The 13302-nt window shown below is 42.9% G+C and overlaps 1 protein-coding gene across 1 annotated transcript in view; it reads left to right on the plus strand.

The window, feature by feature from the left end:
- The window catches only part of TESC (tescalcin), a 57717-nt gene that overhangs the window by 38013 nt on the left and 6402 nt on the right, over positions 1–13302 (plus strand). Inside the window, exons 3-6 of the mRNA XM_072600330.1 lie at positions 418–498; positions 8626–8765; positions 12982–13043; positions 13140–13247. Coding sequence (XP_072456431.1) covers positions 418–498; positions 8626–8765; positions 12982–13043; positions 13140–13247 — 391 coding nt within the window. The remainder of the gene's footprint in view (positions 1–417; positions 499–8625; positions 8766–12981; positions 13044–13139; positions 13248–13302) is intronic.

Here is a 13302-nt window from a genome sequence, read left to right on the forward strand (position 1 = left end):
CTGGAGAAGGAAATGGAAAACCACTCCAGTATCTTTGCCAAGAAAACCCCAAATGTGGTCATGAAGAGTTGGACATGACTGAAAATGGCTGAACAGCACAAATGCCCAATAAACGCTTATTTATTCATTTAGTCATTCACTTATCTATTCATTTATTCATGCGGTAAAGGAGAGTCTAGTTCAAGGACAAGTTGGCTTGTTATGGTCTCTGAGGTTCCTTCCAGCTCTCAAATTCTGTGACTCTGCCTGCTACACAGGTAGGCACTTAAATGCTAGTCAACTACCTGCTTCCATTTTACTTTAAACTGCTGTCCTGGGACCCACGGTAATGGTTAAAAACAACAATCACTGTGACTAGCTAGAACAGAAGACATGATCTGATACATTTCCCTTCTTGGTCTTTTCTTCCAAAACCAGGAAAGAAAACTTTAACAACATCCCTGACCTGGAGCTCAACCCGATCAGATCCAAAATCATCCGTGCCTTCTTTGACAACAGGTAAGAGCTCTTGGCAGTCTACCCTCTACACTTCTGCCTCCAGTAAGATTACATAAGCAACTGACAGGCTCAAGTGAGATCACGTACGTAAGTGCTTTGAAAGCATTACGTAAATGCCAATTATTATTATTAGTAGTAGTAGTAATGATAACAGCTAGCATTTTGGGAACAGGCAACTGGGGTTAAGTGACTTACTCAAGATCGCACAACTAACAAGCTGTGTGAAGTCAAATTTGAACTCAGCTCCTCCTAACTTCAGGGCCAGTGCTCTATCCACTGGATCACCTAGCTGCCCTAATTACATAGCTTGTTCAGGTTTACAAAGTAATTACAAGCATGTTATTGGCAAGGAGGTGCTACTTACTACTTACCTGATGCAACCTCTGTGAGCCTCAGTTTCCTCATCTGTAAAGTGAGGGTAATACTGACAGTACTTACTTCACAAAGTTGTTTGGGGGCTCAAATGAGGTGGGATAAAATTTTACACTGGAGAAACTAAAGCAAGCAGTGGTTAAGCGATGTAGCCAAGGTTACATAACTAGTAAGCGCCAGAGGCAGAATTCTAACTCAGGTCTTCCTGATTCCAGGTCTAGCCCACTGTCTCCTCTGCTGCCTAGTTTTCTCCTGTAGTAGCTCCTGTGGTGGAGCCAGGTCAAGAAATGTTTTTTTCCCAATGCCTGGCTTGTTCAATTATATCCTTCCGGAAAAAAAGAGCATAGAAGACAATAATTTCCTCTCTAGTGTCCACATAATGTCTGAGAACATAAGGAAGAAGGAGGAAAGGATCAGCTTGACCTGGAGATATAAAACCATCAGCATATTTATCCCACACATGTTTAGCTATGTCCACATCTCCCCCCACTAGAATGTAAGCGGAGGGCAGGGACTGTTCTATTTTGTCTTTATATCCCTATAATTTAGCTCAGTGCCTGATGCTTAGTAGGCACATATTTGTTGATTGATTTCTGACACATAGTAGGCACTTGATAAATGCTTGTTGATTGATTTATAATCCATTAAGTTCCTACTCTACCTTAAAGCAAAGGAAGCCCTGTCTGGGGAGATTTCTTTAAAAATGGAGGAAAAACTACATGTTCCCGAGGCCCCAAAGACCTGGGAGGGGCATATTTAATATTGATAAGACTAGTGGTGAAAGACCCAGTGGGTGGGGAGGAGGTCCTGGCCGAGTTAACCACTTTTAGGTCATACCTTAGCACCTTTAAGTGGGTCATGAGCCCCTCTGGCAGTCAGAGACCTCTTCTTAGAAAAATGTTCTCAAATGCATAAAATAAAATACTTACTGTTGCAGGGTTACAAAAGAAACCAATTACTGGGAAATCGTTTATAGACTTCAGGCTAAGAACCTCTGTGGGGGTGATGGTGAGGGACAAAGACCGAAGCAGATAGAAACAGAGAAAACAGAGAGGAGAAGGGGGAGAGAGAAGGAGAGACAGACACGGAGACACAGAGAGAGACGTTGAGCTAGAGAGAAAGAGGGAGAGGGGGAGGAAGAGACAGAGAGAAATGGGAAAGGGAAAGGGAAAGGGGGGAGAGACAGACTGACAGAGGCAGAGAGATGGAGACAGAGATTGATGAAGAGAGAAAGACAAGGGGGAGAAGGAGAGGGAGGGAGGGGAGAAAGAGATAGGGAAATTGGAAAAGAAGAGAGGAGACAGACAAAGATGCAGAGAGATGGAGACAGAGACATTGAGGTGGAGAATGAGAAAGACAGACAGACAGGTACACAAAGATAAGGAGGAGGAGAAGAGGGGGAGACAGAGACGGAAAGACAGATGGAGAGCCCTCTCTACACAATAATAAGAGCTCACTTGTATTTACTGGTTTAAGATAAACAGGGAGCTTTTACATAGATTATCCCATTTATCCCAGGCACAATAACCCTGGGAGATAAGGGCTATTATTATCCCTATTTAACAGATGAGGGAACTGAGACCCAGGCAATCATAAAAGTAACTGGGTTTTATATAGCACTTAAAGGTTGGCAAAGCATTGTACATCTCATTTGATGCTCACAACCACCCTGAGAGTCAGGTGTTGTTATCATTCCCATTTTATAGATGAGGAAACTGAGGCTAAGGAAAGTCAAGTAATCTGCCCAAGGTCCCACAAATTAAGTGATTTGTCCTAGGTAGCTGAGCTGGGTTTGAATTATAATGCATAGGACTATAGATTTAGGGCTAGGAGGGACCTTAGAAGCCACTTAGTCATAGGATACTAGGATCACAGATATAAGGGCCCTAGAAGCCACTGAGTTAAGAAAAATGAGACCCAGCTGTGTCATTCACACAGATCATAAGGCAAGATTTTGAACCCAGATTTTCCTGACTCCCTATCCACTAGGCTGTACTGCCTTAAAAACTTCAGGTAGTAAATATCTGATGTGAGATTTGAGCCCTGATCCTCTGGCTTCAGTGATAGTACTCTTCTCCAACTCATACCTGGAAAGGTATTGCCCACTACAATATCCTCCCAAAAGTAAACATCCAGTCTTTCCTTGAAGACTCCAACTGAGAAAGAACCTGCCTTCTCCTGAGGCTGCCCGCTCCACTATGGGATGACTCTCATTGTTAGGAAATTTTGTCTGCCGTCAAATCCAAGTTAGCTAAGTTACAAAGGTGTAACTTTCACCTATGGCTTCCATTCCTGGTTTTGGGGCCAGTCGGAAGACTGAGGGGTCGTCGTCCCAGTCTCAGTTTCTGGAACTTGCCTGGGGCTTTGCATGACAAACCCCATGACCCTTGATGTTCCAGGTTCTGGCTGTGACTCATTCTGGGCTCTGCCTTTCCCATCTCCTCATCCTCCCCACCCTTTCCCTGTTTAGACACTTCATACTTCACTGGAAAAGGGCAAGGCAGATGGGTGGTCCAGTTGGTGCTTTGTTAGCTGCTCTTTATTCAGTTGGGAAAAGTCTAGAGGGAACCATTCATTCTTGAATTTTTCCAGGCTTCCTTCTCAATCTCTTGTTAACATGATAAAATGGTGGCTGATCTTAGTCTGGGCTATTGAAAGAGCCCCAGACTAGAAATCAGCAAATTTGAATCTGACACAATTAGCTTCAAAGCCATGGGCAAGCCACTTCTCTGGACCTCAGTTTCCTCATCTGTAAAATGAGATTTGACATCACCACCACCCTCACCACCCCACCACTACCACCCCCCTCACCATCCCACCACTACCACCACCACCATCATCATCACTTTATATGTTTTCTCATCTGAACCTCACAAAATGAGAGGGTTTGGACTAGATGGACTCTGAGGTCCCTTCCCAAGGTAGAGCTATGATTCTGCCCTAGGAAGTGGATGCTATTACCCCAATTTTATAGACAAGGAAAGAAGTTAAAGATCTAGGAGTCTTACTATTGGGTGTTTGCTATGCTCAAGGCATGATGTCATTGCATGAATGATCTTGGGCCAGTACCTTCACCTCAATGGACCTCAGTTTCCTTCTCTGTCAAAAGAGGGAGGTGAACCATGGCCTTGAAGGCCCCACCCAGCTCCAGACCCATAATCATATGGTACCTTTCCCCAGGCTTCATTATTATATTGAGAGAGGGACTGGGGCTGTGGAGTCCTAGACATATATGGTATTGAATGTCATGGATATGCCAAGAGTATGGTGGAAGGGAGACCTGGGGCACAGTAAGGCCTTAGAGGGTGCACAGTGGGAAAAGTCTGGGGTTGATCTCATCCAGGAGACAACACCAGATTTGGAAGATGGAGGTAGGGGAGATCAGAACCTTTCAGTGGCCAGTCCTTGCCTCTAAGATGAATTAGATTCAACCCCATACTGCTTCCTATTTTGGTTTGTTTATTTCCACATCACAAACACTTACCCCAGTGTTGAAAGCCCTCCACAATCTGGCTGCCACCTACCTTTCCCCAGTAGGTGTGTAATCAAGGTTTGTTCAATGGAAATGAGAGCCAGGAAGAGGTTGCACATGAGGAGAGAGGAGCAAATGGAAAATAACAAATCAGGAGATTGGGAGAATGGGAGAACAAGAGACTCAAATACTTAATTAGTGCCAGAAACCAGGAGACCAGCTGCGCATGCTTGGATAATGTGCTACTTTTGCCACCCTCTTCATAGGGTTATTATGAGCATCAGGTTAGCCATGCTGTCTCTCCTCCGGTTACCTTGACTGTTCTCATCTGGGTACCATCCTATGCCCTCTAATAAAATGCTAACTCCTTAAAGACAGGACTCTTTGTTTCTGCCTTGGCATGCTCTGCACTCATCACAGCACCTTGTATGTCATGACTTAATTTCAGTCATGGCTGACTTACGGAGGATTTGAGTATGGAGGTAGATTTGAATTCAGGGAGATGAATCTTCCTGACTGGAATGTCATCCAGCGTGCCACCTAGCATTTAGTAAGTACTTGTTAAGGTGAGTTGGCATTTTGTAAACTTTAATGTTGAAATGCCAACTCTGATAGAGTTTGAGAAACAAGAAAAATATTGATCGGCCAATATGCATTTAAATATTCAGAATTTACATGCCACTCAATCCGAGGAAGGAGAGCATCCTTGGGGGTTTTGCCTGGTAGCCCTCAGGTGTTCCATTGGTAGAGTCTTTCTTCATTACCTTCTTAGCTCCGATGTGTCATCATTAGACTAATTCCTTGGAATGCCACTGATGATGAGGTAGCTAGGGGGTGCCATAGTGCATAGAGCACTAGGTCTAGAGTCCTGATTCAAATTTTACCTCAGACACTTACTAGCTGGCTGACCCTGGACAAGTCACTTAATCCTGTTTACCTCAATTTCCTCATCTGTAAAATGAGCTGGAGAAGGAAATGGCCAACCACTCCAGTATCTTTGCCAAGACAATCCCAAATGGAGACATGAAGAGTCATATCTCTGACTAAAATAATTTAATAACCATTACTACTAATAATTGACAATTACATAGTACTATAAGGTTTGAAAAAATTACAGAACAGGGAGAAAGAAGCAATACTGGTGACACCGGGTGATTTAATTAGGTTCTGGTATAGAGAAAGCATGACATGGTAGGGAGAGTGCTGAGCTTGGAGTCAAGAAAACTGGATTCAATTCCTTTCCTAGTTTTAGAAACTGGATGTGTCACTTCACCTTGATGAGGCTCCAGCAACTGCCTAGGGTTTAGGAAAGGAGGAAACAAGCTTTTATTAAGCATCTACTATGTGTCAGGCCCTGTGCTTAGAGCTTTTACAAATATTGTCTCACTTGATCCTGTTTTTTCATGTAAGTTTCATGAACTTGTGATTCCCTGTTGACAACCACAACAACCCTATTATCTTCATTATATTATCATCTACTAATAGTAGTAGTAGTAATAGTAGTATATTATACTCTGTACTGCTTTTAGGTCCATTTAGAGTTGAGGAAACTGAGGCAAACAGAGATTAAGTGACTTGCCCAGAGTCACAAGCTAGTAAATGCCCAAGGCTGGGTTTTAATGCTAGGAATCTTGAAATCCATGCCTTTCTTTGATGGACACCCAAACTGGGGTTTGGAAGACAGTCAGATGCATGCAGGGACAGTGGATTTGGAAGCCAGCAGCCAACTCCAGGGGGCATTCAGAGGCAGACAAGGATAGAAGATACCTGGTGATCTCAGTTACTGGACTTCCCATTTCTGTAGATCCGGTGGTTGCCCAGGGAGAGGAGATTACAGAAAGACAACACCCTGGGCTTGACCAAGAGCCAGTCCAATGGGATTTAGATAGTATTATGTAAATATTTGAAGTATGGCAACTCCCAAAGAGGGAGGAGAGAAGACTTATCCAGGGGGGGATGAGAGAGAACCCCAAGTATGGACACTATCAAAGCAGTAGTCTAAGGAGTAGAACTGTTCATGCCAAGAGAATTTGAATCACAGTTCTTATTTCTGACCAGCACATCTGCATAAAGAGTGCCACTTGTTAGCCAAGCTACGTAACTTTTATTAGTTGTTGAACAAACCTTGGAAGGTCCATTTTTCAAACTATGGGTAAGAATTTCTAGGAAGGTGAGGGCTAGGAAATACTTCCAAACAGCTGATGGTCAGTCACAATTGTTTATGGATGAGAGAATAGGTTTTTTTCTCCTGCGTCTCCCTCCAGAGAGAGGGAGGGAGTCCTGAACAGCTGTTTGGCATTGATGCCCATTGACCGTGTTTGCAGGGCAGCATAATATAGGAGAAGGTAAAGGGAACTCGAGTAAGAGGACCTAAGCTCAAAACTGATCATCACTTTGTGTTCTTTGGCAAATTATTTCACCATTTGTTGTTCAGTCACTTTTCAGTCATATCTGACTCTCCATGACCCCATTTGGGGTTTTCTTGGCAAAGGTACTGGAGTGGTTTGCCATTTCCTTCGCCAGCTCATTTTCCAGATGGGGAAACTGAGGGAAACAGGGTTAAGTGACTTGCCCAGGGTCACACAACTAGTAATTGTTTGAGGCTGGATTTGAACTCAGGTCTTCTTGACTCCAGACCCAGAACTCTATATCCACTGCGCTCCCTCTCCCTAAATTCCTCATCTGTTCCACCTTTAGGAAAGAGCCACACAGACAGGATGACAACCTCCCATCACTTTCTACATACCTTTTAATAAAGAGATGCCATGGCTTCCTTCAGTGCCTTGTGTAGCTTTGGATCCACCTTCCAGTTCTGTCTTCTGTTCAGTCTCAGAGTTGTACTTTAAGCCACTAGAGGAGTATCTGGGAGCTAATACATATACTGGGTAAATACAGGGAACCTATTTTTACCCAGTGTATATTTAGTCTACATCTCAACCTAAGATTATTTTAACAGTGAGATTATTTTAAATAACATGTGAGGAATGGGAGAAGTTTTATAATGCAGATGATATAAGATGCGGGAAAAATTTGGAAGATGTCCTGAAAGGAAGGTGTTTCCTGCAGTATGCAAGAGAGAAATCTCTTTCTCCTTCCTGAGAGTTTACTCTGCTTGGGATTTACTTTCTTATTCCCAATTCTGGGAAAGTCCCCTTGGGATGAGGAGATTTAGAGCTGGTTGGCACTTCAGAGGTCATCTAGCCCCAATCCTTATTTTACAGGTAAGGAAATTGAGGCCTCATTAAATGACCTGCTCAAGAACAACTCATCTCTTATTAGCTGGGTGACCTTGGGGCAAGTCATTTAACCTTAAGTCAGTTTTGATACTTGTTAGCTATGGGAACTTGAGAAACTTCTCTGGGCCTCAGTTTGCTCATCTGTAAAACAGGGGTAATATGTCTAGTACCTACCTTGAAGGACTGTTGGGTTAATCAAATGAGGGCCATATGAACTTTGACGTGCCAGATAAATGTCATCTATTTTTATTAGTTAGAAAGCCGACCGGGTCAGTCCTACAAGGAATAAAAAGGGTGGGCCACTAAGGGAGTGATATTAGAAGATTTCCCCTTGCCAACTAGGGCCAACTATCTTCCCTTCACAGTCTACTCAGGGCTGAAGTATCTCTCAGAACTAGGAGCCTTGAGGCTTGCCTCCCATGAATTGCTTCTTGTCCCAGGCAAGGGCATGAGTGGTTTTTATCAAGGCTGATTAGACCCACTTCAGAAGTCAGCCAAGTGGCACCACAGTGCATAGAGTGCTGAGTCCTGGAGTCAGGAAGACTCCATCTTCACGAGCTCAAATCTGGCCTCACACACTAGCTGTGTGACCTTGGGCAAGTCACTTCACCTGGTTTCCTCATCAGTAAAATGAACTGGAGAAGGAAATGGGAAGCCACTCCAGTATCTTTGCCAAGAAAATCCCAAAAGGGGTCATGGAGAGTCAGACATGACTGAAAAACAACAAAAACCAGCTTAGAGGTTAGAAAATACCACTCCAAGAGTTTCTTTAAGAGCCCTTGTCTCTACATCATAATCTCATGCACAGAGAATGAGGTAAAAAATCAAGAGATCCAAATTCTTGGCCTAGCATCACCACAAAATAAGTGTGAGGTCCTGTGCCTCAGTTGCCCTATCTGTAAAGTACAAATGTCATTAGCTTGCAGTGAGAAAGACTAACATTTCCTGTGAAGAAAAAATGACTAGGAAAGGTAGCTTATAAATATTTTTCCTTGAATGGAGGTGGTGTTAATATTTTTTTTCCTCTCTCCCTAATTTCTTCTGGAGGAACCTCCGAAAAGCACCCAGTGGCTTGGCTGATGAGATTAACTTTGAGGATTTCCTGACCATAATGTCTTACTTTAGACCAATTGAGACCAACATGGATGAGGAACAGGTGGAGCACTGCAGAAAGGAGAAGCTAAGATGTAAGTCTGATGGGAAGTTTCCCTGCTTGTCCAATTGCCAGAAGGAGGCCCCGATGGCTAGAGACTAGACAGTGTGTGCCCCCAACCTGGCCCTGACCTTCCACAAACCTTCATTCTACAACCGATGGTCAGAGTCAGAACTGGAACCCAGATGTAGCGTGCTTTCTGTTGTACTGCATTATCAAGGGTCCTGCTACAGGGTGTCCTAAAAGACTTAGTGCATTTCCAAACTACTAAAGCTTAAAATGGCATAAAGATTTTTGGGACAACTTCTGAAGGGAAAAGCATTTTTGTGAGCATTTGCCATGAGATATTATTATGGGACTATGTTAAATTGTGGGTATACAAATAAAAAAGCAAGATAGTCCTTTATTTGAAGACATTTGCATTCTAATAAGGGGACGTAATATCGAGAGGAGGGACCAGGTGCAGGGCAGACGGAAAGTCCTTAGGGGGCAGCAGCATTCATTTACAATCTTATAACGAGACGCAGTTGTTACTTGACAACAGTAATGAGGAAAGAATATCAAGATGATCCCATGAGGTAAATAATACCAAAGTGAGTTATTATTATTAATAAAGAGAGAGGTGCATGGCATAGTGAATTAAGATTCAAAATTGGAGTCAAAATGACCTGAGTTCAAATCTTGCCTTCAATACATATCAACCATGGAAATTGAACCATTAACAACTACTCTCTTTGGAGTCTAGTCATCCAATAAGTTATGAATCTATCTGATTAAATTAATGTCTAATCCATATCTATCTTCTCCATAAAAGCAGTATGATATCCTTTATCAAAAGCCTCATTAAAATCTGGGTGAACTGGGTCACAACTCATCTTCTGGTCTAATAAATCTGTCAAAAAAAGAGAGAGATCACATTACTGAGAGGTGTATCCTTGTGCTTGATGAAGCCAGGTTGGCTCACTGTAATCACTGTTTTCTATTCTAGATGCTCCCCAACCATCTCTTTCATATGTTCTAGGATTTTCCCAGGAGTAGAAGTCAAGTACACTGGCCTATAGTATGACAGGCTCTGCTCCCTTTCCTTTTCTGAAAATTAGGACATTCACTCTTCTCCAATCTGGTGGTACCTTCCCCATCTTCCATGATCTTTCAAGTATCACTGATAGTGGCTCATCAAGGACCACTCGAAAAGATGCTGTCTTACTTACGTTAAGTAAGAAGTTGGTGTTAATTATTTCTGCTCTGTCCTTTCAAAATAAAGGTCATTATCCTTAGGAGAGAAAACAGAAGGAAAACAATAATTAAGCACCTCTGCCTCCTTTGCTGTCTATTATGATTGTCCCATCCACCCCAAGGAAAGGTCTTGTCCTTTCTCTCATCAGTTTTCTTCTGATAGAGCTGAAAAGTCTTTTTGGTTGTGCTTAACTTCCCTCATTAGCCTGAGCTCACTTTGAGTTCTAGCACTTACCACATTCTCTTCCTTCCTTCTTTCCTTCCTTCTTTCCTTCCTTTCATTCTTTCATTCTTTTTCTTTCATTCTCTTTCTTTCCTTCCTTCTTTCTTTCTTTCTTTCTTTCTCTTTCTTTCTTTCTTTCTTTCTTTCTTTCTTTCTTTCTTTCTTTCTTTCTTTCTTTTTTCCTTCCTTCCTTCCTTCCTTCCTTCCTTCCTTCCTTCCTTCCTTCCTTCCTTCCTTCCTTCCTTCCTTCCTCAAAACATAGCATTGTTTCATGGAATTGAATTAGGGATGTAGAGGATATCCCAAAATAACACATTATTTTCATAGGCCCATGATACTCTTTTATATTCACCTTCTGACCTGTCCTTACCTCCATCTTACGTACATTTCTCTTAAAAATCAAAGTTGGTTGGTGAGTCCCCTGTGCATTCATTGATGTCTTCACACAAATTACATTTTTTTCCTCCTCATGGGAATCATTTTTTTTTTGGCATCTGCACAATGTGATTCATTTTTAATTTAAATTTTTGAGACTGCGTGTTCCAGTGTCACCCAGGCTGGAAATGTGGCAGCCACTTACAGGCCTGATCAAATTGATGATTGGCATGAGATCCTTAACCTATTCCATTTCCTACCTGGGTCTTCCTTAGGCAGTCTATTGATTCCCTGCTCTCGGGGGTTCAGCATCTTGGTGCCAGACTTAGTGAGGACACCAGATTGGCTTGTAGGCCTATTATAGCTCAGAACTCCCAAGTTCAGCAGATCCATCACCCTCAGCCTCCCCCAGAAACTGAGATCTGACTCAGTGTAATTTCATTCCCTCCTGATTCCACCCCGCCTCCCCCAGCCAGTGCTATTTCTAAGTACTCCATGCTGCTTGTCTCCATATAAATATATAACAAATTCCTTAATTACATGATCTCAATTTACATTTTTCCGAACTGTACATTTTCCACCCCTAGAGCTGTTAAATTTATTATGTTACAGCTTTAGTCAGTCAATAAACAATTATTAACACAGGCATTGTGCTAAGCTCTGGAGATAAAAAGGAGGCAAAAGACAAGCCCTGCTTTCAAGCAGTTTACCATCTAGTGGGGAAGACAACAAGCTAACATTTATGTGCCAACAAGTTATATACAGGATAAACAGAAAATAATTTAGAGAGAGAAGATATTAATACTAGGAGGCTTTGGAACTTAAAGGAAGCCAAGCGGGTCAATAGTCAAAGTAGTGGAAAGAGAACATTGAAGGTGTGTTTGGGAGCCAGAGAGAATGCCTCAGTAAGAGTCACCAATATAGAACTACCCAAAAGCATGAATGTAACTACATGCCCAGAATAAAAGGAGATGACAATCCGACTGTGTATCGGGCTATCAGACCACATGGGGAGCACTGCATTCTGTTCTGAATGCCACATTTGAAGAAGGATGTTGACAAATGGGGACACGTCCAAGAGGGCCACTGAAAATGGTGAAGGGGTCATGAAAGCATGGCACATGGAGGAACTAAGAAGTATCATTACTCTAGAGCTGGAACAGACCTCCCCATCCAGCTAGCCCAATCTTCCCATTTTACAGATGAGGAAATGAAGGCCATGGAGATCATGACCGATGATCACACGGGGGTAATTGTGAGTGATGAGATTTGAACCCCAGTTTTCTGAATCCAGAGGTGGTGTTCTTTTCTCTAAACCACCTTGCTGTCTTCACATATGTCAAATTAGACATTCTGCTTGGCTCCAGAGAGCAGAATTTGAACCAAAGGATGGAGTTATAGGGAACCTCCGTAAATATTAGCTGTTCAAAGATGGAATATGTTGCTCAAGAAATAAAATTTCCCTATCAGTGGATGCGTATAAGCAGAAGTGGAACAGTCATTTATTGGGGGATATTGTAGACAGGATTCATGCATCAAATAAAGGTAGGAATCGGTCACTTTCCATTCCCAAAATGTTATGATTTGAAATGACCTAGATTAGATTTATTTTATGCAGTTCCAGGGTAAGCTAGGGTGGCTCAGTGTCTTGAGCATAAGTCCTAGAGTTAGGGCTTGAGTTCAAATCTAGCCTCAGACAGCTGTGTGACTCTGGGCAAGTCACTTAACCCTCTTTGCCTCGGTTTCCTCATCTGTCAAATGAGCTGAAGAAGGAAATGGCAAACTACTCCAATATCTTTGTCAAAAACCCCAAACTATTGAAATGACTGAAGGACAACAAATATAATTCCTGGGAACTGAATTAATGGATAGAAGAAGAACGCTGACTGTGTCTCAACCTACTCAAGAGAGACCTAATAATGAGAACATATAATGACCGAGGGACCCGCCTTGGGACCTTCATAGCCACAGAGGAAGTAGGCAGATGTAGGCAAAGGAGTTAAGGACGATGCCAACCAGAGTCCCCATTGCCTTCCTCTTTGACAAATACAATGCAAATAATCCCAAGGTGACCACAGCAAAATGTGCCACAATCTATTCCTACAGTGAATTTTAGCTTTCTGATTCGATATTTTGATCTTCACTCTCTTAGCTGGATCGGTTTCAGAAGAGAGGAGAAGGCTGCTCGTCAGGCGGGCAGAAATTGGGGACATAGGGAACAGCTTTTTCTGGCTTCTTCTGTGTATCATGGAGGACCTGATGCTCTGGAAGTTAGCCTGTAACCAAGGGTATTTCTGTTTTCATACCAGGCAGGAAGTCTTGACATGACTAAATCAATCTCTCTCTCTCTCTCTCTCTCTCTCTCTCTCTCTCTCTCTCTCTCTCTCTCTCTCTCTCTCTCTCTCTCCTTCCCTAGTTCTATTTCACATGTACGACTCTGACAGTGATGGACGGATCACCTTGGAAGAATATCGAAATGTAAAGTATGCTCCCCACCTTGGCCCTCCCCTTGCCTGTCAGGAGGCCTCTGCACCCTGACTCAGACGTCACTCGAATCTGTCTCTGCCTTGGTAGGTGGTAGAGGAGCTGCTTTCTGGAAATCCCCACATTGAAAAGGAGTCAGCCAGATCCATTGCTGATGGAGCCATGATGGAGGCTGCCAGTGTTTGTGTGGGACAAATGGTGAGCTTTCCTGGGGTGAGAAGACAGGCGTTCAGTTCGGAGTATAGGCATCTGG

Source organism: Notamacropus eugenii, chromosome 4 (genome assembly GCF_028372415.1).
Source record: "Notamacropus eugenii isolate mMacEug1 chromosome 4, mMacEug1.pri_v2, whole genome shotgun sequence".
In the NCBI taxonomy this organism is placed as follows: Eukaryota; Metazoa; Chordata; class Mammalia; order Diprotodontia; family Macropodidae; genus Notamacropus; species Notamacropus eugenii.